Here is a 22524-nt window from a genome sequence, read left to right on the forward strand (position 1 = left end):
GTGTTAGAGTTGTCACACTTGTCCGGAAAAATGTACATTCAGATGACAAACGGAGTTCCTCCACCGCCGGAGCAAAGTTCGTTAGACCACCGGGTCGGTCAAATCACCCTTTCATTCGCAATCCCTTTTTGAAAATATCTAGTTTGCTTTGGTTATGAAGGTTAATCTTGATCTTTCTTTTTGTTGATTACAACCAGATTGAAGAGCTTGAGAGACAGAAAGAGATAGATGATTGGCTTCCGATAACTTCATCGAGAAACGCGAAATGGTGGTACTCCACTTTTCACAATGTGACTGCCATGGTTGGAGCTGGCGTCCTTGGTCTCCCTTACTCCATGGCCCAACTCGGATGGTACGCTACTAGCCACATTTGCATTTGCATTTCTTGTTATCCACATATTTGTTTCATCAAATCTTTTCAAACTTTTATTCTTAAACAAAATATGTATTTCTGAATATATGTATCTAATTAATTTTCCTTCTAAGTTACAACAATCACAATACTTCCGATTTAAAGTTTGCACATTATTTCATATAATATATATAATCAAAACCATATATTGGAGATTTTACATGATCTTGTTATACATATTAGGGGACCTGGCATAACAGTGTTGATACTATCTTGGATAATAACACTCTACACATTATGGCAAATGGTGGAGATGCATGAGATGGTTCCTGGAAAACGCTTTGACCGCTACCACGAACTTGGCCAGTTCGCGTTTGGGGAACGTCTTGGCCTTTATATCATTGTTCCTCAGCAAATCGTTGTCGAAGTAAGCATTGATTAATTCCCAATTCGATTGTATACAAAATTACTTAGTTTTAAAACTATGCAAATCTTGATTTTTGTTACTTGAACCAATTAAGGTTGGAGTATGCATAGTTTATATGGTGACCGGAGGACAATCACTGAAGAAGTTTCATGAACTCGTGTGTAAAGATTGCTCACCGATCAGACTTTCTTTCTTCGTAATGATATTTGCTTCTTCTCATTTCGTTTTATCTCATCTCCCAAACTTCGATTCCATCTCTGGTGTCTCTCTTGTCGCCGCTGTCATGTCACTTAGGTATACTTATTATCATACTAGAAAAAAAATCATGAAACATATTTCTGAAAAAGTTGTATATCAATCATCATTTACGTTTTTTGGTTTTTTAGTTATTCGACAATTGCTTGGACAGCAACAGCCGCAAAAGGGGTTCAAGAAGATGTTCAATACGGTTACAAATCAGGCACGCCCGCGTCAACGGTCTTAAGCTTCTTCACGGGGCTTGGGGGCATTGCGTTTGCTTATGCAGGTCACAATGTTGTCCTTGAGATCCAAGCAACGATACCTTCTACTCCAAACAACCCATCTAAAGGTCCTATGTGGAGAGGAGTCGTGGTGGCTTACGTGGTTGTTGCCTTGTGTTATTTCCCCGTTGCTTTGGTTGGATACGGCGTGTTCGGAAATGCTGTTTTGGATAACGTTTTGATGTCCCTTGAAACGCCCGTTTGGGCCATCGCAGCTGCTAACTTGTTTGTTGTCATGCATGTCATTGGTAGTTACCAGGTCAGTCCAATAACTTTAAAATGTTAGTCTAGCTAAATTTCACTACACATGAGACACATTGCGAAAATGTTATGTTCTAAATATACATTCGAACATTGCAGATATTCGCAATGCCGGTTTTCGACATGGTCGAGACATATTTGGTTAAGAAACTGAATTTCAAACCCACTACGATTCTTCGTTTCGTTGTACGAAATGTTTATGTTGGTAAGTACGTTGGTCTAATATATACTCTATAGTACTCTGCTTCATAACATTTTCCTAAAAGGTTATAAGATGCATAGCTTATATGAATCTAAACAACATTCTCTATATATTTGAGAACAGCTTTAACGATGTTCATTGCGATAATGATACCGTTTTTTGGTGGCCTTCTGGCTTTCTTCGGAGGATTCGCGTTTGCTCCAACAACGTATTTTGTAAGTGTGTAAAACATATTACTTAGTGAATTTTGAACTTTATGTTATAAAAGTAAATTAATATATGATAAACTTTGTTATGCAGCTTCCTTGCATAATGTGGCTGATAATCTATAAACCAAAGAAGTTTAGCTTGTCGTGGTGGATGAATTGGGTAATGTATCTTATCTTTTGTCCAAATTCGTAATATCAAATTAGTGCTTAATTAGCGTAAAGAAAAATGCTAACAATGAGATTGGTTATTATGTAACAGGTATGTATAGTGCTTGGAGTTATTCTGATGATCTTATCATCGATAGGAGGTTTAAGGCAAATCATTATTCAATCCAAAGATTACAGTTTCTTCTCTTGATTACATTTTTCTCTAATAACACCATCTACAACTAGACAAAATTTGGGTTTTCTTTAGCAAATACAAATACTACATTGATTTTTATCGAATTTTCCATTCGTGTTTCGAATGTGGAACAGTGCCTAACTTTTTCTTCTCCCTCGTGGCTGATTGATGCTGCTTTTATGGAGGAGAGGATGACTCAGTGGCGAGGACTTTCTCTACTGTGTCCGCCATGTCTGTGTGCTGACCAAAAGCGTAGAAAGTAATTCAGAAACCCTAAATGTAGAAAGACAGAACCCTATTAACTTCCATTGTCAAGCTACAAGCAATATATAATTACTGCATAATCCTTTTCTAACTCCAAACTAATCGATAGAATGATGGAACACAAACGAGGAAAAGTTAGACAATTTAGAAGATACACGATAAAAATGTTGTAGTCTCTGGTTAATTATCTTACATAAGATCATATATGTATATATGTGTATACAATGATAAAGAAGAAGAATCATAGGCTTTAAGTAAGACTTAAACTAAAACAAGAACATAGAGACATAACAAGACCAGTTCCACGAGCCACTCTCTTTCGATCTTACTACTCAGCAAGAACCTACAGAGCTATTTGTTAAAGAGCAGTGAAGATACTTCTTGGTTGGCTTCTTGATTTTCCAACCGAACCAAGAACTCATAACAAAATCATCTGCATATCTGAAAACTTCAACCAAAATCGACCAAGCCCTCTCAACTCAGTATGTTGTCTGAAAGAATCTACTGGTCATGATCCTTTCTGACATTTACACCTGAGAGATCATGAGGTTGGTAAGAATCCATACCATCGCAGGTTCAATTTTTCTCTTTGGTTCTCTCCTATGAACCCTTAACCCCATTTAGCTGATGATGCCCTTGCAGGTTTTTTACTTTTGTTCTTCTTCAAGAGCATTGACATGTGATTAAGGTCATTCAGACTCGACTTGGATTCCCCTTGTAACCACAACAAAGCCTCATGAGCTGCATCCTTCTCAGCATTTTTCTTACTACCACATGGTTTTCCCATGAAATCCAATCCATTGAAGGTAACCATAGCACGGAACTGGTTGTTCTTAAGCTGTCTTGTCTTGTACACAGGTGATCCGTGTCCTGCTCGGGCGAGCAATGTCTGAAGTTGGTTCTTGTTGTTTTCACCGCCGCTGTTCTGCAGCTGAGTCCCTACTTCTTTTAAATTCTTTGTCGGTTTAGGGCTTAGAGCTTTCCGCCCATAGACGAATCTGCCCTCACATTGGTCCTCCGACACAAGTAATCTAATGGCAGTCATAAGTTTGTCGTATGGTTGAATATCAAGTTTTGGATTCACAAGCTGTAGAAAAGACGTGAAACAAACTTTTTCAAAGACCATAAAGACAACAAAAGATGTATATACTCAAGACTAGGGTTGGAACATACCTTATTTTGAATAAGTTCGTCGAGCTCTCTTTTTAACGAAAGGTATGTATATGCTAAAGTAGGTTTCATGAAAAACTCTAGATATCCTCCAAGCATTTTGAGATGACCATCCTTTGGGGAACACAGAGATGACATGATGTAAATCAGATGTAAAAATAAGAACAACAATGAATTTGACATAATAGTAAGGGATTATAGCTTACAAATCCACCGGAAGAGATTTTATCTCCAAACAAAAGAAGCACAGAGTCAGATACAGCAGTAGAGTCGCGCAGGAACACAGAATTGACTTTCACTTTGTCGTTGAAGACTAGCCAAGGGAAGGGAATCATTGGTACATTGCCATTCACAGAACTCTGGAAAATATAAAAAGCAGGTGTTGGTAAGCAGTTAAGGATCTCCATTCTGAGGGGAATTTGAAGACTGGTAAGCTAAAAAGATGGACTCACCGAGTATAGAAGCACTTGTCCATCTTCCATTGTCTTGAGCGTGATTGACTTTTCCTTATTCTGTTTAGGATAGTTTTATTGTAGGGTTAAATTACAAAACTTAGGAAAGAGAAAGAGGTGAAAACTAAATGCAAAGGCGAAGATGACTCACAACAACAGAACAAATTCCAGGGAACAGGCCAGCACAAATGATTGCGCGGACAAGATGTTCATCATGACTCAGCTTACTGCAACCTTCTATGTTATCAATCAGAGATGCTTCCTTGAGGAGATTGAAGAATTGTTTACGCATAGAGTCCATGGCCTTAAGAGTTTGAGATGAGAGAAAGTTCTTCCAGCAGTAATCATACCCAGACTGTGTTCTTTCAGCAGCTTTCCAACCACTGTATGCTCGAACTAATGTCAAATGATCACTGTAATCACGGCCAGAGAACTTGGACCTTGCTGTTTCTGCCAGCTGCGATAAAAGAAATCAGGAATCAGGTCAATAATTAGAGGCACTTAATGGTTTCCGCTAGCCTCCAGTTAATTGAATGAATCACATGAATATTAACTATAAACTTACATCTTTTTTGTCAAATGGCATAAGGAATGGGTCTCTGACACTTAGACCAGCTACAACTGTCATTACTGGATCTAGGCAGTTGAAGATAGCCCCTAAAATAAGCATTTTTCCAAGTTTCGGCTCCACCGGAAGCATAGACAGATTTTTCCCTGCATAGAGAATATAATGAGTTCCTGCCAGAATTTGAGAAACCAGACATTTAAATAACAAAACAACTCCAACAGAAACACACCTAAAGCTGTTAAATTTTCATCGTCATCAAGAGCCCCAATGATCTTTAGATACTCAACAGCATTTTGGACCTGAAAATCAACATAACCATCAACAATAGATGTTAAACCCCAAAGGAAAACCCAACGAGGAGAGAAATAAAAAACTGCAGTAGAAAAATACCGATAGTGCTTCAGGAGGTTGCAATGCCCTGGAAAGGAACTCTGAAATGCTTCCGAGTCTTAAGCTTTTAATTTGAAGACATAAAGACTGCAACGGTGTCCTAAGGAGTTCCGGCTGCTGGTAGTCAGCAAAAGCATCATAGACACATCTAGGATAGAGGTGATAACATTCTCCAGGCATAACACGACCAGCTCTTCCTCTTCTCTGTAATAGAGGAAAAGAAATGGCACAGTTATTTACCACTACATGAGAAGGTGAATCACAAAAACATTTAAGCTTCAATTATCAATTTCTGTCTCTTACTTGGCGAGCAGCTGCCTTCGAAATCCAAGATGGAAGGAGACAAGGCGTATTGTTAAGGGCATCATAAGACGTCTCTTTTGCTTTACCACAATCAATGACATATACGACATCGTTGATGGTGATACTTGTCTCAGCCATATTGGTGGCCAGCACTATTTTCCTAATTCCTTCTGGAGGTCTATCAAAAATCAGCCTCTGTCGGAAAGAAAAGGAAAACATCATAAAAAAAAATGATAGCAAGCGTAGAATAAATTTTTATCACATCTTGTACTTGTATGCATCGATAGTAAAGAGTGGATACTAGAATTACCTGCTCAGAGCTGGCCATGGATCCATGACAGGCAAGCAACAAAACTTTGTTCGGATCTCCTAGAAGAGAATGAGCTTCAAGCTGATTCTTTAAGGAGTTTATATCATCCCAACCGGTCATGAATACCAAAACAGCACCAGGTCTCTCTCCTTTGACGATGTGACAAAGCACATTCTCAATGAGGTTAAAGCCTATTGAATCAGGACTCCAGCATGACAAAGAATCTCTAGTACGAAAGTTGTATCCTTTGAAGTCTGCAGCTTCAAGAGCATCCTGCTCACAAATTTGGAAGAAGCATACTTTTAAGTTTTAAGCAAAAACCCTGAGAAATTACAAATTCCGTAGTGTAATTTAAAACAAAATTGTACCTCAACAGCAGAAGATATAGAGGATTTTCTTTTCTTGAATTGAGCTTGCTTCTGCATCTTCCATGTCTTTTCCTCACCATAATCGTCAATTTGATTATATGCTGTCAGCCTGTACCCAGTCTTCTCAAGGAAATCCTCCAAGAAATGGGCTCGGACAGGGTATGTAAAACCCTGTACGGAAATTTTCACTTTAGTTCAAATAGTACTCTATAAAAGGAGTATATTTCACCAGGTATGGATAATGTTTACCAAAAGAAATAAGTGCACAAACTTACTGGGATATGCATGGCTGGTGCACCACCAAAGTAAGAAGAAAAGAGCTCAGCGTTCAAAGTAGCACTCATTAAAATCAGCTTTAGGTCAGGTCGACGAGGTAAGAGATCTTTCAGGACGATAAGAAGGAAATCTGACAAAAAGAAAGAGTGGATTAATATGGTACTGGCAGTATACACACGGATCCCCTTTAGTAAAATAACGTAGTAGTATAATACCAAATTTTACCTTCATTCATCCCACGTTCATGAATCTCATCAACTACAACATGAGTCACACCCTTCAGACTACGATCCACAAGTAACCTTCTAAGTAAAACACCAGTTGTACAAAAAAGTAGACGTGTATCTCTGCCTCTCATTCCTTCAAGCCGCACTTTGTAGCCAACCTTCCAAGAGGAGAGAGTGCAAATCAACCTCAAAAATAGTATTATCACAATATAGAATTCTTTCTTAGGTTATAGTGTGAAATCAGATTTTTTCATTCCAACAAATCAAACATAAGTACATCAAATATTCCAGTGTCAAAATAACTCACAAAATTGCACATGAAAAGATCGTATAACTTACAGAATCTCCTATTTGTTCTCCACGTTCTGCAGCAACTCGTTCAGAAACAGAAATAGCAGATATTCTTCTAGGCTGGGTACATATGATGCTGCATGAAGCTCCACGGGCAGCCTCGATCTCAGATTCTAATATGTACTGGGGAAGCTGAGTTGTTTTACCACATCCAGTTTCTCCAGAAACCACTACAACCTGCAAGAGGCACATGATACACAGGGTGCCAAACAGTTAGAGATTAGTTGATTGATATATTTACATGAAATAAATGGAAGTTTTGCAGTTCACCTGGTTTGCTGCAATGGCTTTCAGCAGAGCATCTTTCTCTTTGTAAGCAGGAAGGGTTTTGCGAAACTCTATCATTTTCTGGCCTTCTGGAGAATCCTGCCAAAGGACACAGAAATATATTCAACTAAGTATGAAAAAGGCATATGATTCACAGCATATGTGAAAAAATAGCTACAGCTTCTGGGAAACCAACCACCCATTGCTGTTGCTTGCTCCTCAGTTGTAGGCTTCTTGGACGGAGTATTCTTTCCCTGGCAAGACTATTTTGCATCACGGTCTCTGGTTTCTCATAGTTTCCATAATCGGTTGACAAACCTTCATTACTATTTGGCCTGGGAATCTCTGGAATCAATGTTTTTTTCTGATCGAGGAAAGCATGTAGATGGGCATCCACTTCGCTTTGTAGACCAAAAGGCAAGACCACCTTTTATATCCAAGACGCCATGAAAATTAACAAAGCATAAAAACATGTAAGAAACTTAACTATTTAAGCTCCATATCCTCGTAAACAAAAGGTAGACACAAACGCATGTAAAGAACGACAACAACTTCTAAGAATCACTAAAAATACCTCTCTTTGTGGACGTTTATCATCAAGGTCAGGTCTATAATTTGGCAAAGGAGATTTGCTAATGACAACAATCTTTGAATACTGACGGCTGCAAACAACAGAAGATATCTCTATAAACACTAGATTGAACTATGCAAAGAGTATAAAAACCTCAACTTCAAGGACATATATGGTAACATAACAAAAACTTACCTGTGTAATCCCATTCTGGTTGCCATAGCTGAGATATGGTCAAAATCACGCCGATCTTTTCTCTCCCTTGACACAACTTCTTGGTCTTCTTTGTTCCGGAGAAGCATAGTTAGTTTAAACCTCCATTGCTCAATATTATCAAGAGTCGAACCCGCCTATAAAACAAAAAAAGACCTCAAATTTACCAAACTTGACAAGTGTTGAAGAAACCACAAAACACCCTTTAACAGATTCAATCCAACTAACCATTTGCTGAGACTGAGAAGACCCAACATCTCGGTCCGACTCATCGCTTGATTCGTAGTCATTGTAAGCAATACGCCCATAGCTAGAGTTCTGCCTCTGAAAGTATGGTAAATTAGCTGCTCTCCACTCTATTCCAAGAGTCGAAGAAGAAGCATCACCACGACCTGCTTTCACAGACAAGACCCTCGACCTCTGAGAATGCGTAACCAACCCACCTGACCTCCGACAATGAAGAGACCTAACCACAGATGAAGGTCTTAACAACAATTTAGGGCTCTGATGAAGCTGGACGGAGCTATGTTGAATAAACATGGAGGCAGCACCGACGACGGTGTTAGGTCTGATATGTCCTCGGAAAATTGCGGAGTAGTAAGGCATTTTTTACGAGACTAGAACATCTGAAAATGCTAAAAGAGTTGTCTTTTCACAACCAAAACACTCGTCTCTGTTTCTTGTGTGAAGTTAAAAACAGAGACAATGGTGTTTTGAGTTTGATGAAAAGGTGAGGTTTTTGTGAGGCTGCGTAATTGCCACAACCCTTTCAAATGACGGCCACGACGGGGAAGAAGACGATGAGAGTTATTTAATGGGCCTTTTTGTTTTGGGTCGAAGTAGTTTTTGGCCCAGTTTCATAAATCCAAGACAGGCTTATTACTCACAGCAGCAATGTATTATTATTATTAGTCCGTGTAAACCAAATTTAAAGCTTAAGCTTTCAAGCCCCTCAACATAAAGAACATGTAACAATTTGGTTTATTCAAAGCATATAGAATACAAACAACTATGAGTCAAGAGGAGGAGGTCTTTCGCTGTAGAATCGAGTAAGAACCTTGTTTTCAAGAACTGCTAAAGCTTCGGATGAAGAGTTGATACATAAGGGTGTTTTGTACTGAGCAATCGAACCACCTAAGGAGACAAAATATTCCATGAGAGAATCAAATGTTCCTTGTTGCACCACTCTTATCTCTAGAGCTCCTATAGCTCCATCTTCACTCCTATTTTTTTTATACACTTCACCAAATGATTCTTCTAATGCAGAGCAACATTTCACCATTACGTTCTTATCAATCTCGAAAACATTGTTAACGCCTTTAGCTTTGAGTTCCCAGTAGAAGACATAGTGACCTGGAAAAGTGGAGATATCTGCATAGCATGTGAATCCCACCAACATTAGATTTGAAGATTCAAGAACAACGGTCGCGTTAGCCGATGCCTTCAAAAGCTCCTCTTCAGTTGTGGTCTCCGATCTAACGCTTAAAACCACATTTTTTCTGTGTACAAATCTAAATTGAGGTGTGCTGTTGTAAAATCCAGTCACTTGTAGAATATCTCCAATAAGATATCTATGTAAGCCAAAATAGTTAGTGACAACAGGTTCATAGTAGCACCCTAACTTGACATCAACAAGATCAACAATGCTGGCCATGTCTCCCTCATGATCAACAGGTAAAAACTCGAAGTAGGAGATGTTTGGTGCAAATGTGTAGGAGACATCTTGTGGTTTGCATAGAGGATCCACATTCATCCCAAACGTACTTTCAGAAGACCCATATGTTGTGGAAACTAGAGGAAGCTTGTTGGAGTAAAAATCCAATATTGGAATGTATTGAGACATTTGTCCTGTAATAATGCATTCAATATATCTGGCTTTGGTCCAAAGTCGAGTGATGATACCTTCCCATGACTTGTTGTTGCATTCTTGCTCAATCAAATCAGCCAATATGGTGTTAGCTCCTCCAAGAATGTTTGAGACAGCGGTTCTGCAATCAAGGTCAGTGATCCACTCACTAACATTACCTGACCGGATGTTGCTACACAATTCCTTCCAGTAATTCTTAAGAAAATCGATTGCTCGGACCAAGACAAAAGCAAAGGTTGCACCAACACTCACAACCTTGTCTCTCTGGACAAGCCCGCATAAAAAATGGCAGTACATACTCTGTTTGTAGTCAGGGCACAATATAACTTGGTCGGGGCTTGTGTACTGAGAACTACACTTTGATGGCCGGTTTTTGAAGTAATCACTCATGAAGAAGCTTGAAAATACTGCAGTAATTGGTAAACCAGAAGGTGATTCCGATGGCCGTTTAGTGCAATGAAACTCCATCGCCTTTCCTTGCTCGCCACCGCTATCAAAATGCCTATAATCCAGAACGAGATGATTCACCTTTTACACTTTAAAGTTGATGAATATGAAACTTTTCTTAGCAAAAGCAAACTCATATGAACTACAATAAGGTTATGTCTATCTAATAGCATAACAACGTAAGTTAATAACACTTTAGATAAGGAATTACTTGGATAAAGCGTGAGATTGTAGAGCAATAACGTATCCAAGCTTCTCAGTGTACTTATCGTTCACAGGAAATATCTTTTGTTTCCCTCCTGAAGTTCCGGTGCTACAAAAACGAATAGACTACTTGCATATATGAGTCATACCAACCATGAACCAACAGCTTCAAATCAAAACTAGTTGAGCTATTAATTACTCATGTGGTAATATTTTCACCTTCGGAGGAACTTAGTAATAGGTCCACCCGAAATCACATCTGAGGGCTCTCCATTCGCAACACGTTCGATATAAGGCTTAACATCCTCATATGTGACCACAGGTACATTCTTTTTAGAAAGCTCTTTGTCGGAGCTACCTTTGAGGAAGCGATGGAGGTACTCAGTGTTGGCATTAAGTGTGAGTATCTCTTCCAAAACGTCTTCTTGTATCTGCTTTGCGTTCCATGTTAGCTCTTCCAGATCCATCAGATTAGAACTAGGACTCATCCTTCAATAAATTACTTTTTAATCTATATATGGTTTGATCTCTCATCTCTGCTATGGGGTTCAGTATATAGCAGCAGTACATGGACTAATTTGTATTAGAAAATGTAACAACCGATATGTTTTTAATTGTAGTAGAATATAATTACGCAAGTCAGAACTTGTTAGGCTGTCAAATATGTTGATCTATTTGTATCTTAAAAGATAGAAACATGATAATATATTATAACTAACGAATGGCATAAACAAAATTAAAACTGTCAATGGAAAAGTTTTTAGGTTAGTTTAATTTGATTGTCCCTTATCAATCATTTTTTCATCTATACTATTAATTTGATTGTCCCTTAATAGAGAAAAACAAAATAATAAATGGTAACCAAACAATAACACTATCTTTTATAATATATTTGATTAAATAAATCAACTTTAATAATAATACTAGATATAATTTATATATAATGAATTTGACACTAATTTTAAAATATATTTTTGAATGAATTTAAATATTTAATGTTAAAAATTAATAATTTATATTAACCTATTATAGATTATAGTAATTTTTTATTTGTTATTTATGATATAAACATCTCTTAAATATGTTTTACTATCCATACAAATTTTAAACAATGTATAGTAAGATTTTTTAACATGAAATTCATATCAAAAATATTTTTTAATGTCAATACATGATAAAAATATGAAAAATATTATATTATGAGATTAAAATATTATTAATAAATAATTTTTTATTTATTTTAAAATAAAAACGAATTTTAATATTTGTTCTTTTTTTTGTTCCATTTGTTCCTCATCAATTTTGGGGAGGAACATTTTTGTTCTATTGTTCCTCATTTTGTGAGGAATGTAGAGGAATGATGTGGAAAAATGATTCCTTGTAAATGGTAAAAAAATTGAGGAATGAAGAGGAATGTCACATTCCTTCTCATTTTTTTCCTAAATCATGGTTACCAATCGAGGCCTTAGATTGATAATCAGATTTTTTTTTAGTTTGATAAAAAAAAATATTTAAACGAGAAATACGGGTATCCCGTCTAAATATTTTACCAAGTTTCTTATAATAAATACTGGCAAATGATTATGTTTTAAAAAGAAATGATTACAGGACAGAAATTTTATGACAGATAGAAGACGGGACGGGACGGGGCGGGGTGGGACGGTTCAGGACAAGACGGAAAGGGACAGGACGGGTTTTCCATTCTAAACTACACATAAAACATTCAAACTAAAGCCAAACCCAAATCCGATTTAACATCTCTAAGCAAACAGTGAAATATTTTGATTAGTTTAGAAAATAAACAAGTAATATCATTTATCATTTTCATTTAAATAATTTTAAAATTGTATTATGTAATACAATATCTATATTTTACAACTGTGTGTCTATATATAGTTTATCAAATAAACTCATATAACAAAATTTTACCAAAATAGCCTCTACTTAACAAATCGTAATTTTGTAAAAATAACTCCGCACGTACGTGCGGGTCCATCACTAATGGTTATTATAAAAAGGAACCTTTAATTTTATATATCCCTTGTCTTAACTCTTAACTAACACTTTGTCTGTCTTATTATTTTTATAAAGTGTATTTTTTAAATAGCAATAACTTTAAGAGAAATTAGGTAAATGACAATGACGTATTTATTAAAAGAACTTAAACACACATAGAACTAAAACTCAAGAGGAGGAGATTGTTCGCTGTGGAATCTAGCGAGAACCTTACTTTCAAGAAGTGCAAAGGCTTCAGAAGATTTGATACACATAGGTGTCTTGTACTGAGCAATCGAACCACCTTGGGAGACAAAATATTCCATGAGAGAATCGAATGTTCCTTGTTGCACCACTCTTATCTCTAAAGCTCCAATTATTCCATGACTCCTAAATCTTCTATAAAGAGCATCAAAGGATTCTTCTAATGCAGAACAACATTCCACCAATACTTTTTCATCAAGTTCGACAACATCCTTACCATCTTTAGCTTTGAGTTCCCAGTAAAAAACATAGTGACCTGGACAAGTGGAGATGTCAGCATAGCATGTGAAGCTCATCAACATATAACTTGAAGACTCAAGAACAAGGGCTGCACGAGCCAACGCCTTTAAAATGTCGTCTTCAGTTGTTGTTTCAACATCGACGCTTAAAACCATATCCTTTCTACGTACAAATCTAAATTGAGGTGTGGCATTGTAAAATCCAGTCACCTGTAGAATATCGCCAATAAGATATCTTTGTAGACCAAAATAATTAGTGACCACAGGTTCATAGTAACACCCTAACTTGACGTCCACAAGATCAACAATATCTCCCTCATGATCAACTGGTAGAAACTCGAAGTATGAGAAGTCCGGCACAAAGGTGTAGGATACATCTTGTGGTTTGGATAAAGGATCCAAATTTATCCCAAATAAACTTTCTGAAGATCCATACATTGGGGAAACTATAGGAAGTTTCTTGGAATAAAACTCCAATGTTGGAACATATTGAGCCATTTGTCCTGTAATGATGCATTCAATATATTTTGCTTTGGGCCAAAGTCGAGTGATGATACCTTCCCATGACTTGTGGCTGCATTCTTGTTCGATAACATCAGCCAATTCGGGGTTAGGTCCCCCAAGAATGGTTGAGACCGCATTTTTGCAGTCAAGGTCAGTGATCCACTCACTAACTTGACCTGATCGGATATTATTGGACAATTCAGTCCAGCTAATTTGAAGAACATTGATTGCTTGAACCAAAGCATAAGCAAAGGTAGCACAAACTCCAACAACCTTGTCTCTCTGTGAAAGGCCGCATAGAAGATGACAATACACACTTTGGTTGATGTCGATGCACAATATGATTTGGTCGGGGCTAGTGTACTCTAAATTACATTTTGATGACCGGTTTTTGAAGTAATCGCTCATGAAATAGGTTGCAAATGCGGAAGAAACGAGTAATCCGGAGGGAGTTTTGGTTTCTAATCTGTTGTAAAGAAACCCCATTTTCTTTCCTTTATGAGAAACGTTGCCATTGAAATGCCTATAAAGTACATAAAACAAGTTAATTTTAATGGTGGAGCTAAAGAAAAAAGAATAAATAAATTTATCTACATTTTAACATGTTCATTGATTGGTTGAAACTTTCACAATGATATATTACTTAAAGATTTAAAATATGTTCCAAACTAACATATTTGTTTTGGATTTCTAAATCAATTGAAATCTATGAACCAATATGTATAACTTATCATTTGTGTAGCAAAGTAGTAGTTACTTGGAAATAACGAGAGAGGATAGAGCCATAAGGTATCCCAGCTTCTCACTGTACTTATCATTCGTTGGAAATATCTTTTGTTTCCCACCTGAAGTCCCGGAGCTACACACAACAATTGTTCATAATCATGTTTATATTAGCTATTTAGATCAGTCATACCAATGAACTAATTTCTCTACTAATTAGAAAAAGTTATGTACCTTCGGACGAATCTAGTTATAGGCCCGCCCGAAATCACATCCGAAGGCTCTCCGTTCGCAACACGTTCGATATAAGGCTTGACATCATCGTAGCTCACAATCGGTACGTTCTTCTTGAACAAATCTTTATCAGTGCTTCCATTTAGGAAGCGGTGGAGATACTCTGTGTTGGCGTTAAGTGTGAGTATCTCTTTCAATACATCATCTTGTATTTGCTTCGCGTTCGATGTTAAATCCTCTAGATCTTTGAGCTCAACGCTTAAACTCATATTTGGTTTTGATCTCTCGTTCACTTTATCGTATTTGTTCTTGATCTCTAGTAAGGGGTTCTTAACTATATAGCACTTATTATAAAAAGAAATTGTTCAGACAAAATCTGTAATAATGGACAAAATTAATTATTTGATTTTTATAAAGAAATTATATGTTAAGCTGTTAAAAAGAGTTATATATTAATGGCACACAAGTCAATCTGATAGGGACTTAAAGCAGGCAAAACTTGGAAGAACTTGAAATTTTTTTATATTTGGTTGTTGTAATCAATTCGGATAAAAACTTGGAAGAATATCACAATACATATGTATAGCCAAAATGAACCGAGTCTTGGTGTCACACCCATATATGAGCGGATGCAGTGGTTTGAGAAAGGGTGTAAATGCATGCACACGTTTTTGGTTTTTTAACACGATAAATCATATATATTACATTCTAAGTTTTTACGTGACATAAAACCATTCAAATATAACTATTGAAACAAATAAAAAAAAATAAACACAATTTTGATAAAATAAAAAAAGGTATAAATAATCTTGTTTTCCAAATATAAACTTTACGGACAACAAAATAAATTTGTTAAGTTCCCTTTTTACACACTCGTAAAAGACTAACATTTTATAGATAAAACTTTGAAATATTTTCAGCATTACTTTAATTAGACAATAAATCTAAAAAGTTATTTGAGATAGTTCTAAATCATATCTTTTGAAATACCGTGCATATCGCTTGAAAGTGATGACCATGGATTTGTCAATGTATGATAGTTGTCGATCATACTAAGCAGCTTCTTGTCCACAAATTCATAATATCTTCCTAAACATAATATTCATGGATCCCATATCCGTCTTAACTACCATATTTTGGTTGCTAGTTCAGTAGTTAATTATTAGTCTGTTACTGTTTTTTTTTACTCAATCACTGTTAACGATCACCAACAACCAAATGCTATTTAGTTATCATCGATACACAATTAAATTTTTGGTGATTAACAATTGTTATTTTTAATCTAGCTACCGATTAAGTGGATTAGTATAATATAGAAGCTGGTGTCAGCATTGAATAGTTCCTCCAATATGTTGTTTTGTATTTTCTTTCAACGTTCAATTTTCCAAATCCTTTAAAATTGGAGTTGAGGCTAATATATATTAATTACTAATCCACCTCACCTAACTCGATGGCTCAATGGCTAAAGCTTGTATGTACCTCCTAAATTAGAATATATATAATAAAAATTAAAATACCGATTAATTGTGAGTTTGTGACATCGTACCCGTAAATCTTATCTTCTTTTTTTTGTGGTTGTTTTTTGTTATTAGAATTGCAAATGCAAGATTTCAAAGTCTAATAACAACGACGTTATGATAATTTGCAATCATATCTTGTCATGGACATTTTATAATTAAAAAAAAACCTATAATTTTATAGATCTATTGTCTTACCTAAACTTGTTTGTCTTTCTTTGATAATTGAAGTTCTTAAACTAGCAAAAGGAGAAATCAAGTAAATGAAAATGATGTGACCAATTGGTTTTTACTTGTGTCAAAACAAAATTTCATTCCTTTTTATTTTATTTTAAAAGTTCAAGTGTATTGTTTTCTATGACATTTATTTTATTTCGAAACACCATATTTTTATGTGGATATCAAATCTATTATATAACAGCCTAACCAAACAATATCTTAAATAGTAAATCATAATCCCTAATATATCTTATTATATAAAATTTAATTTTCAAATTTGTACATCTAAGAATTTTTTTTTTTCTTTTCAAATTAAGAGGATAGTAACGATGAAAATATGTCTTTGTCATCTGATTGAGCCGTTGAGGACATATCTTCATCGTCACTCGTCAAGGCCGAGGCGGTTATAGTTCCACGTACTAATCTTGATATCCTTTAAAGTTATGTTTTGTATCACTCTGTCTAATGAAGTCTCAACACTAAATAATACTCCTTCTAACTCTATGATCAAAATTTCATAACACCTTGTACTAGTTACTATCTGAATACCCTTTATCAAGATAATAAAAAGTTATGTAATCTAGTAATTAGTAATTATAGTTAGTTAAAGATCCAATGCGATCAAATAGACGGCTATAATTTTAAGATATTTGAAACCATATTGATCATTAATTACAAAGATTGCAAGCTTCGAAAATAATAAAAACACAATGTGTTCCTAGTTGTACGTGAAAATGATTCAAGAAAGTTTACAAAAAAAAAAAAAAAAAACGTGAAAATGATTCAAGAAAGTTTACAAATAACATTGCTTATTGTGTTGACCAAAAAAAAAATACAGTATTGCTTATTGTCACACGTACATTTCCGTTATGATAACATGACAACATCACCAATAGGTGCACAAACAAGTTCAAACATTCAAAGCATTTAAAAACACCAAGAACTATAAGTCGAGAGGAGGAGATTTTTTGCTGTGGAATCGAGCGAGAACCTTATTTTCAAGAAGTGCCAAGGCTTCAGAAGATTTGATACACAGAGGTGTCTTGTATTGAGCAATCGACCCACCTTGGGAGATGAAATATTCCATGAGAGAATCGAATGTTCCTTGTTGCACCACTCTTATCTCTAGAGCTCCAATTAATCCATCTTGACTTCTAAGTTTTCTATAAAGAGCATCAAATGATTCCTCTAACGCAAAACAACATTCCGCCAATACATTCTCGTCTAGTTCAACAACATCGTTAACGTCTTTAGCTTTGAGCTCCCAATAAAAGACGTAGTGACCTGGAAAAGTGGAGATATCAGCGTAGCATGTGAAGCCTGTCAGCATTAAATTTGTAGACTGATCAAGAACAAGGGTGGCACGAGCTGACGCCTTTAAAAGATCCTCTTCAGTTGTTGTTTCAATCTCAACGCTTAAAACCATATTCTTTCTACGTACAAATCTAAACTGAGGTGTACTATTGTAATATCCAGTCACCTGTAGAATATCTCCAACAAGAAGTCTATGTAGACCAAAATAATTAGTGACCACAGGTTCATAGTAGCACCCTAACTTGACGTCCACAAGATCAACAATATCTCCCTTATGATCAACTGGTAGAAACTCGAAGTAGGAGATGTTAGGCACAAATGTGTAGGATACATCTTGTGGTTTGCATAGAGGATCCATATTTAACCCAAATAAACTTTCCGAAGACCCATATAGTGGGGAAACTATAGGAAGTTTGTTGGAATAAAAGTCCAATGTTGGAATGTATTGAGCCATTTGTCCTGTAATAATGCATTCAATATATTTTGCTTTGGGCCAAAGTCGTGTGAGGATACCTTCCCATGACTTGTTGCTGCATTCTTGTTCAATCACATTAGCCAATTCGGATTAGGCCGTCCAAGAATGGCCGAGACTGAGTTTCTGCAATTAAGGTCAGTGATCCACTTGCTAACATGGCCTGTTCTAATATTACTAGACAATTCTTCCCAGTAACTTTGGAGAACATCGATTGCGTGGACCAAAGCATAAGCAAAGGGACAAGCAACTCCCACAACCTCATCTCTCCGGGAAAGCCCACATAGAAGATGACAATACACACTTTGGTTGTTGTCGGGGCATAATATGACTTGGTCGGGACTTGTGTACTCAGAATTACATTTTGATGGCCGGTTACTAAAATAATGGCTCTTTACAAGGCTTGTAGATGCTAGAGCAACAAGTAATCCGGATGGTGTTGTGGATTCCGGTCTATTATAAAGAAACATCATTTTCTTTCCTTTCTCTGCATCATTGTCTTTCAAATGCCTATAAACCAGAACAAGGTAAATTATAGTATGGACGTTAAAAAGTACAATCTATATATTGTAAAAGATTTGTATATACTAGGGTAATATTAGAAATATAATAGACAAGTTTTGGAGGAAAAAGAAGTATATATAAGACGTAGCAACAGACTTTAAAATTAGATTAGTGGGACAGTTGAATCCAGTTATAATTTGTGTAGCAACAGATGATTTTTACAAAGATTTCAAAGTAAAGGTTATAAATATTAGCATGATGATAAAAGTTATGTACCTTCGGAGGAATCTAGTAATGGTTCCGCCCGAAATCACATCCGAGGGCTCTCCATTCGCAACGCGTTCGATATAAGGTTTGACATCATCGTAGCTCACAATCGGTACATTCTTCTTGAAAAAATCTTTATCAGAGCTTCCATGTAGGAAGCGTTGGAGATACTCTGTGTTGGCGTCAAGTGTGAGTATCTCCTTCAAGACCTCATCTTGTATTTGCTTCGCGTTCAGTGTTAAATCTTCTAGATCTTTGAGCTCATAGCTTGTACCCATATTTGGTTTTGATCTCTCATTCACTTTAAGTAAATATGTTCTTGATCTCTAGTAAGGGGTTTTTTTTTCTTTTCTTTTTGGGATCAAATAATAAGTAAGGGGTTCTTTATGTAGCAGTATGCAAAGTCTCAACGGGACAAAACAATTTGATTTGTTTTGTATAGATTAAAAAATGCACAAAGTGAGAATCGATTCGAAAACCAATCAAGCTGTCAAATATATTAGTTTATCTCCTAAATATTGCTTTTATTAGATGTTATTTATCCCTGCCATGCGCAGAATTAAAAATAGGATTATTTTAAAAATACCAATAAAATGTGATATTTTTCTCGACAATAAGATGAGTTTTTCTTGCAAAATATAATAATTATATATTTTTTAAAAATAAATATCGCTAAAATATAAATTTTTCAAAAATACCATAAAAATAAAACTAAATATTAAAATGAAATCTTAAATCCTAGACCTCAAAATTCAAAATATTAAATGAAAATTCAAATTAAAAAATATGCGGCTAAATTGGTTGCCATTTGCAGTCAAATATTTAGTCGCTAGCTAACGATAATTAGGATAAATTATTATATCATTTATTTTGGTGACTAAAATCTATGTCATTTAACTAGCATAATAATTTGGTTGCTAGTTCAGTAGCTAACTGTTTTACAGAATAAATAGTTGCTAATCAGTAGCTGTTGCAGAATGGAGTTAAGGCTCATATATGTTAATCACTAATCCACCTCACCTAACTCGATGGCGCAATGCCTAAAGCAATACAACCTAAAGCAATACAACTTGTTATTTTTTTACAGAGAAAGTTTGTATGTGATCTCCTAAATTGGAATAAATTTTATAAAACCTAAAGTATGATTGATTGTGAGTTTGTGACATCGCACATATAAAGCTTATCTAGATTAGAGTGTATATATTAGTTTTAAGATTTAATTGTTGTTAATTCACAAGAAAACAAAACTTTATTTCTCATTAGTTGCATAGTTTTTATAGATGTTCTTCAATTGTCCGTTATCAATCATTTTGTCTTGGACATTTTATAAACAATGGAACCTATATAGTATGAGTTTATTGATCTCTTGTCTGAACTAAACTTGTTTTAATTTCTATGATGATTACTGAAATTTTAAATGGAAATGAGAGAAATTAGGTAAATGAAAATGACGTGACGATTTTTTATATATTGATCATCAAGTACAAAGATTGCAAGTTTGATAAGAAGAAGAACGCATTGTCAAAATGTTTCTCCAAAGTTTCCAAATATTGATACTCATTTATGTTATTATAACAACTTTATTAAAAGCACTTAAAAACACAAAGAACTATAAGTCGAGAGGAGGAGATTTTTTGCTGTGGAATCGAGCGAGAACCTTATTTTCAAGAAGTGCCAAGGCTTCAGAAGATCTGATACACATAGGTGTCTTGTACTGAGCAACCGAACCACCTTTGGAGATGAAATATTCCATGAGAGAATCGAATGTTCCTTGTTGCACCACTCTTATCTCTAAAGCTCCAATTATTCCTTGATTCCTAAATCTTCTATAAAGAGCATCAAAGGATTCTTCTAATGCAGAACAACAATCTACCAATACTTTCTCATCAAGTTCGACAACATCCTTACCATCTTTAGTTTTAAGTTCCAAATAAAAAACATAGTGACCTGGACAAGTGGAGATGTCAGCATAGCACGTGAAGCTCATCAACATATAACTTGAAGACTCAAGAACAAGGGCTGCACGAGCCAACGCCTTTAAAATGTCGTCTTCAGTTGTTGTTTCAACATCAACGCTTATAACCATATTTTTTCTACGTACAAATCTGAACTGAGGTGTGGCATTGTAAAATCCAGTCACTTGTAGAATATCACCAATAAGATATCTGTGTAGACCAAAATAATTTGTGACCACAGGTTCATAGTAACACCCTAACTTGACGTCCACAAGGTCAACAATGCTGTTCACATCTCCCTCATGATCAGCTGGTAGAAACTCGAAGTAGGATATGTTGGGAACATTGGTGTAGGATACCTCTTGTGGTTTGGATAAAGGATTCAAATTTGCCCCAAACACACTTTCAGAAGACCCATATATCGTGGAAACTATAGGAAGTTTGTTGGAATAAAAATCCAATGTTGGAATGTATTGAGCCATTTGCCCTGTAATAATGCATTCAATATATTTTGCTTTGGGCCAAAGTCGAGTGATGATACCTTCCCATGACTTGTGGCTGCATTCTTGTTCGATAACATCAGCCAATTCAGGGTTAGGTCCCCCAAGAATGGCCGAGACAGCGTTTTTGCAGTCAAGGTCAGTGATCCACTCACTAACTTGACCTGATCGGATATTACTTGACAATTCAGTCCAGTAAATTTGAAGAGCATTGATTGCTTGGACCAAGGCATAAGCAAAGGTAGCAGTAACTCCAACTACCTTGTCTCTCTGAGAAAGGCCGCATAGAAGATGACAATACACACTTTGGTTGCTGTCGATGCACAATATGACTTGGTCGGGGCTAGTGTACTCTGACTCTGAATTACATTTTGTTGGCCGGTTTTTGAAGTAATCGCTCATCAAAAAGGTTGCAAATCCCGAAGAAAAGAGTAATCCGGAGGGAGTTGTGGAATTCAATTTGTTGTAAAGAAACCCCATTTTCTTTCCTTTCTCAGAAAAGTTAACATTGAAATGCCTATAAAGTACATAGAACGAGATCAATTCCAATGGTGGAAGCTAAAGGAAAAAAAAAACAATTTATAAATCATCTACATTTTCATTGATTGGTTGAAACTTTTTCAACAAATAAAAAAATTGTTTTAAATCTATGAACCAATATTTGTAACTTATCATTTGTGTAGTAACAGTTAAGGAAGTATAGTAGTTACTTGGAAATAACACGAGAGGATAGAGCAATAAGGTATCCCAGCTTCTCAGTGAACTTATCGTTCATTGGAAATATCTTTTGTTTCCCACCTGAAGTTCCAGAGCTACACACAACAAGTTCATAATCATGTTAGTGACCATATTAATATTAGCTAGCTAGATGAGTCATACGTACCAATGAACTAGTTGATTCATCAGTACCTTCCGATGAATCTAGTTATAGGTCCGCCCGAAATCACATCCGAGGGCTCTCCGTTCGCAACACGTTCGATATAAGGCTTGACATCATCGTAGCTCACAATCGGTACGTTCTTCTTGAACAAATCTTTATCAGTGCTTCCATTTAGGAAGCGGTGGAGATACTCTGTGTTGGCGTTAAGTGTGAGTATCTCCTTCAATACATCATCTTGTATTTGCTTCGCGTTCGATGTTACTTCCTCTAGATCTTTGAGGTCGACCCTTAAACTCATATTTGGTTTTGATCTCTCGTTCACTTTATTGTATATGTTCTTGATCTCCAAGTAAGGGGTTCTTTACTATAGATAG

At 35.8% G+C, this 22524-nt stretch overlaps 5 protein-coding genes and 1 pseudogene across 5 annotated transcripts; 1 reads left to right on the forward strand and 5 right to left on the reverse strand.

Moving 5' to 3' along the window:
• The first annotated feature begins 30 nt into the window (after positions 1 to 30).
• On the forward strand, positions 31 to 2612 carry LOC17899817 (lysine histidine transporter-like 1). The gene is made up of 9 exons (XM_006304352.2): positions 31 to 93; positions 198 to 352; positions 596 to 779; positions 874 to 1073; positions 1166 to 1559; positions 1661 to 1766; positions 1887 to 1978; positions 2064 to 2132; positions 2232 to 2612. Exons 1-9 carry the CDS (start codon positions 31 to 33, stop codon positions 2328 to 2330), a joined length of 1362 nt encoding a protein of 453 aa, XP_006304414.1. The 3' UTR covers positions 2331 to 2612.
• A 117-nt stretch (positions 2613 to 2729) lies between these two features.
• On the reverse strand, positions 2730 to 8797 carry LOC17897486 (DExH-box ATP-dependent RNA helicase DExH3). The gene is made up of 19 exons (XM_006306544.2): positions 8274 to 8797; positions 8028 to 8182; positions 7836 to 7923; positions 7458 to 7688; positions 7265 to 7360; positions 6983 to 7171; positions 6642 to 6801; positions 6416 to 6546; positions 6141 to 6311; positions 5773 to 6045; positions 5463 to 5657; positions 5160 to 5363; positions 4999 to 5068; positions 4767 to 4915; positions 4353 to 4658; positions 4202 to 4261; positions 3956 to 4108; positions 3753 to 3863; positions 2730 to 3666 (listed from the first exon to the last, which is right to left on the reverse strand). Exons 1-19 carry the CDS (start codon positions 8649 to 8651, stop codon positions 3190 to 3192), a joined length of 3597 nt encoding a protein of 1198 aa, XP_006306606.1. The 5' UTR covers positions 8652 to 8797; the 3' UTR covers positions 2730 to 3189.
• Positions 8798 to 8972: 175 nt separating this feature from the next.
• On the reverse strand, positions 8973 to 11051 carry LOC17898176 (4-substituted benzoates-glutamate ligase GH3.12). The gene is made up of 3 exons (XM_006304815.2): positions 10783 to 11051; positions 10571 to 10672; positions 8973 to 10414 (listed from the first exon to the last, which is right to left on the reverse strand). The coding sequence occupies exons 1-3, from the start codon at positions 11049 to 11051 to the stop codon at positions 9055 to 9057; spliced, it is 1731 nt and encodes a 576-aa protein (XP_006304877.1). The 3' UTR covers positions 8973 to 9054.
• Positions 11052 to 12693: 1642 nt separating this feature from the next.
• LOC17896774 (4-substituted benzoates-glutamate ligase GH3.12) lies at positions 12694 to 14819 on the reverse strand. Its single transcript, XM_006307060.2, has 3 exons — positions 14523 to 14819; positions 14323 to 14424; positions 12694 to 14088 (listed from the first exon to the last, which is right to left on the reverse strand). The coding sequence occupies exons 1-3, from the start codon at positions 14789 to 14791 to the stop codon at positions 12741 to 12743; spliced, it is 1719 nt and encodes a 572-aa protein (XP_006307122.1). The 5' UTR covers positions 14792 to 14819; the 3' UTR covers positions 12694 to 12740.
• A 2261-nt stretch (positions 14820 to 17080) lies between these two features.
• LOC17899431 lies at positions 17081 to 19131 on the reverse strand (annotated as a pseudogene).
• Positions 19132 to 20313: 1182 nt separating this feature from the next.
• Positions 20314 to 22448, reverse strand: LOC17896972 (4-substituted benzoates-glutamate ligase GH3.12). The gene is made up of 3 exons (XM_006304551.2): positions 22180 to 22448; positions 21981 to 22082; positions 20314 to 21787 (listed from the first exon to the last, which is right to left on the reverse strand). Exons 1-3 carry the CDS (start codon positions 22446 to 22448, stop codon positions 20425 to 20427), a joined length of 1734 nt encoding a protein of 577 aa, XP_006304613.1. The 3' UTR covers positions 20314 to 20424.
• Between the last annotated feature and the right edge of the window lie 76 nt (positions 22449 to 22524).

This window comes from Capsella rubella, unplaced genomic scaffold, assembly GCF_000375325.1.
Source record: "Capsella rubella cultivar Monte Gargano unplaced genomic scaffold, Caprub1_0 scaffold_1, whole genome shotgun sequence".
NCBI classification, from domain to species: domain Eukaryota; kingdom Viridiplantae; phylum Streptophyta; class Magnoliopsida; order Brassicales; family Brassicaceae; genus Capsella; species Capsella rubella.

What these genes read in the sequence shown, in the direction of transcription:
- LOC17899817 (XM_006304352.2), top strand. Translation starts at nt 31, where the DNA reads ATGTACATTCAGATGACAAACGGAGTTCCTCCACCGCCGGAGCAAAGT. An exon ending in CTCAGCAAATCGTTGTCGAA is followed by an intron (nt 780 to 873) that starts GTAAGCATTGAT and finishes GAACCAATTAAG; the next exon opens with GTTGGAGTATGCATAGTTTA. An exon ending in ATGTCATTGGTAGTTACCAG is followed by an intron (nt 1,560 to 1,660) that starts GTCAGTCCAATA and finishes CGAACATTGCAG; the next exon opens with ATATTCGCAATGCCGGTTTT.
- LOC17897486 (XM_006306544.2), bottom strand. Translation starts at nt 8,651, where the DNA reads ATGCCTTACTACTCCGCAATTTTCCGAGGACATATCAGACCTAACACC. An exon ending in AAATCTCTTCCGGTGGATTT is followed by an intron (nt 3,864 to 3,955) that starts GTAAGCTATAAT and finishes TGTTCCCCAAAG; the next exon opens with GATGGTCATCTCAAAATGCT. An exon ending in ACGAACTTATTCAAAATAAG is followed by an intron (nt 3,667 to 3,752) that starts GTATGTTCCAAC and finishes TCTTTTCTACAG; the next exon opens with CTTGTGAATCCAAAACTTGA.
- LOC17898176 (XM_006304815.2), bottom strand. Translation starts at nt 11,051, where the DNA reads ATGAGTCCTAGTTCTAATCTGATGGATCTGGAAGAGCTAACATGGAAC. An exon ending in ATTACTAAGTTCCTCCGAAG is followed by an intron (nt 10,673 to 10,782) that starts GTGAAAATATTA and finishes TCGTTTTTGTAG; the next exon opens with CACCGGAACTTCAGGAGGGA. An exon ending in CAATCTCACGCTTTATCCAA is followed by an intron (nt 10,415 to 10,570) that starts GTAATTCCTTAT and finishes TCTGGATTATAG; the next exon opens with GCATTTTGATAGCGGTGGCG.
- LOC17896774 (XM_006307060.2), bottom strand. Translation starts at nt 14,791, where the DNA reads ATGAGTTTAAGCGTTGAGCTCAAAGATCTAGAGGATTTAACATCGAAC. An exon ending in ATAACTAGATTCGTCCGAAG is followed by an intron (nt 14,425 to 14,522) that starts GTACATAACTTT and finishes TGTTGTGTGTAG; the next exon opens with CTCCGGGACTTCAGGTGGGA. An exon ending in TCCTCTCTCGTTATTTCCAA is followed by an intron (nt 14,089 to 14,322) that starts GTAACTACTACT and finishes TGTACTTTATAG; the next exon opens with GCATTTCAATGGCAACGTTT.
- LOC17896972 (XM_006304551.2), bottom strand. Translation starts at nt 22,448, where the DNA reads ATGAGTTTAAGGGTCGACCTCAAAGATCTAGAGGAAGTAACATCGAAC. An exon ending in ATAACTAGATTCATCGGAAG is followed by an intron (nt 22,083 to 22,179) that starts GTACTGATGAAT and finishes TGTTGTGTGTAG; the next exon opens with CTCTGGAACTTCAGGTGGGA. An exon ending in TCCTCTCGTGTTATTTCCAA is followed by an intron (nt 21,788 to 21,980) that starts GTAACTACTATA and finishes TGTACTTTATAG; the next exon opens with GCATTTCAATGTTAACTTTT.